This window comes from Phaethon lepturus, unplaced genomic scaffold, assembly GCF_000687285.1.
Source record: "Phaethon lepturus isolate BGI_N335 unplaced genomic scaffold, ASM68728v1 scaffold32613, whole genome shotgun sequence".
NCBI lineage: Eukaryota > Metazoa > Chordata > Aves > Phaethontiformes > Phaethontidae > Phaethon > Phaethon lepturus.
This window is the reverse complement of record NW_010527505.1, coordinates 1-1,563: the sequence shown is the minus strand read 5'-3', so window position 1 is coordinate 1,563 and position 1,563 is coordinate 1. Positions and strand designations below refer to the sequence as shown.

At 44.4% G+C, this 1,563-nt stretch overlaps 1 protein-coding gene across 1 annotated transcript; it reads right to left on the bottom strand.

The window, feature by feature from the left end:
• Positions 1–377: 377 nt before the first annotated feature.
• Positions 378–1,557, bottom strand: LOC104617956 (DNA-binding protein RFX7-like). The gene has a single exon (XM_010283407.1). It carries the CDS (start codon positions 1,084–1,086, stop codon positions 397–399), a length of 690 nt encoding a protein of 229 aa, XP_010281709.1. The 5' UTR covers positions 1,087–1,557; the 3' UTR covers positions 378–396.
• Positions 1,558–1,563: the final 6 nt, after the last annotated feature.

Genomic DNA, 1,563 nt, shown 5'->3' with positions numbered 1-1,563 from the left:
CATGGGTCACCAAGGATCGTCCACTCAGAAGTAACAGCAATACAAAGTATGGAAAGCCTACCTGCGAGCTTCCAAAGCCTCAACCACAGCTGTCACTGCTGGCTGGCTACTAACCACTTCTTTTTTTTGCTACAATAAGAAATGTTGAATGGGAAACACTAGAAAATTCAAATTTTAATACTGGCTCTTTGACAGCTCATCACCTTCAGAGATTTGTTTAAAATTGGTAAGACTGCCTTTTCCCTGCTGAAGAATAAGCAACGGGTACAGCAAACTTTTTTAAAAATGCCACAATACATAGCAAGTGTTTCTGCTGCAGGAGGCACTTCCATTAAGACAAATACAATACGTCTGTCTTTTAGATACAGTGTGCTACATACATATTATAAAACAAGATTAACCCAACATTTCAACAGCAGGATGATCCTTACTCTCCATCCACTCAAAACCTGATGTAGTCATTGAGTTAATGGATTCATTGCAAATTTGTTGAAACAAGGGGTCATTTTTTAATTCCTCCAGTGTAGCATCATCGTCTTGTCCCTGCTGACGACCTGGATCAAACAGTAGATTTGTGTCTAAAGTGTTCAGATCGTTAATGCTGCCTGAGAGCTCGGAAGACAACCTGATGTCGCTGGGAAAGACAGATGCAACGTTATTGAGATCTGATGCCACCTGATTCACCAGCTGCTGGTTTGTTGGCAGACTGTCCTCCCCTAAAAGGTCTTTTACAGTGCTGCTAAAATCTAATTGCTGCTCTCCGATGTCTGATTGTGCTTGGTTATCTCCAGAAGAAAAACTGATCTGATCGGTGCTGCTGTTCTTTGTGAGGTAATTTGGTGTTTGGAATTCATAAACTGAAGTGCTGGAATTGATCATATTTTGTGGGTTGGCACTAGGAAAAGCGGCGGACGTCTCTAGAATCTGAGTGAGATTCATCCTGGCTGTGTAATTTGAGGGCATGTTGTTCACTCCCAAACCTCTCACTGCATCATCGCTATCAGAATCAAGTTTGCTTAACAACACATTGGTTATTTTTTTAGTGTTTGTTTGTTTCTGAAGAGACGGGAAGGCCGTCTGCATCATCACAGTCAACGGGACTGACTGGCTTCTTTGTGCTATGTTATTGGCACTCGTGTCTGCATGGATATTAGCAAATACATTGTGAACTTCGGGAGTCACTGGACTTCCAAAAGGTGTCAGGTTAGAGCGTGGTATATTTGAAACAGGATAAACAGTGCTTCCACTGAGATTACGCTGGCGATGGACAGCAGGGCTCACACTCCGGCATCTCAGACTGTTGTTGACAGAGGAACCAGTTCCTTTGTTGTCCAAAGGAGCAGGAACAGCAAAGCCCTCTTGCTTTGTGGCACTACTGACAGGGGCTGCCTGGTGCTGCACAGGTGAAACAGGAGTCACGCGACCAAAGTGAGTATCATGGTGGCGTGGCTGGGACTGGTATGACTGGCCAGGAACAGCAAAAGCATGAGGTTTCCTGAAGCGGTCTTCCACCAGCTCCTGATAGCTTGTAAGGATGCCGTGGCTTGCAACCGATGAATTGCT

What these genes read in the sequence shown, in the direction of transcription:
- LOC104617956 (XM_010283407.1), bottom strand. Translation starts at nt 1,086, where the DNA reads ATGATGCAGACGGCCTTCCCGTCTCTTCAGAAACAAACAAACACTAAA.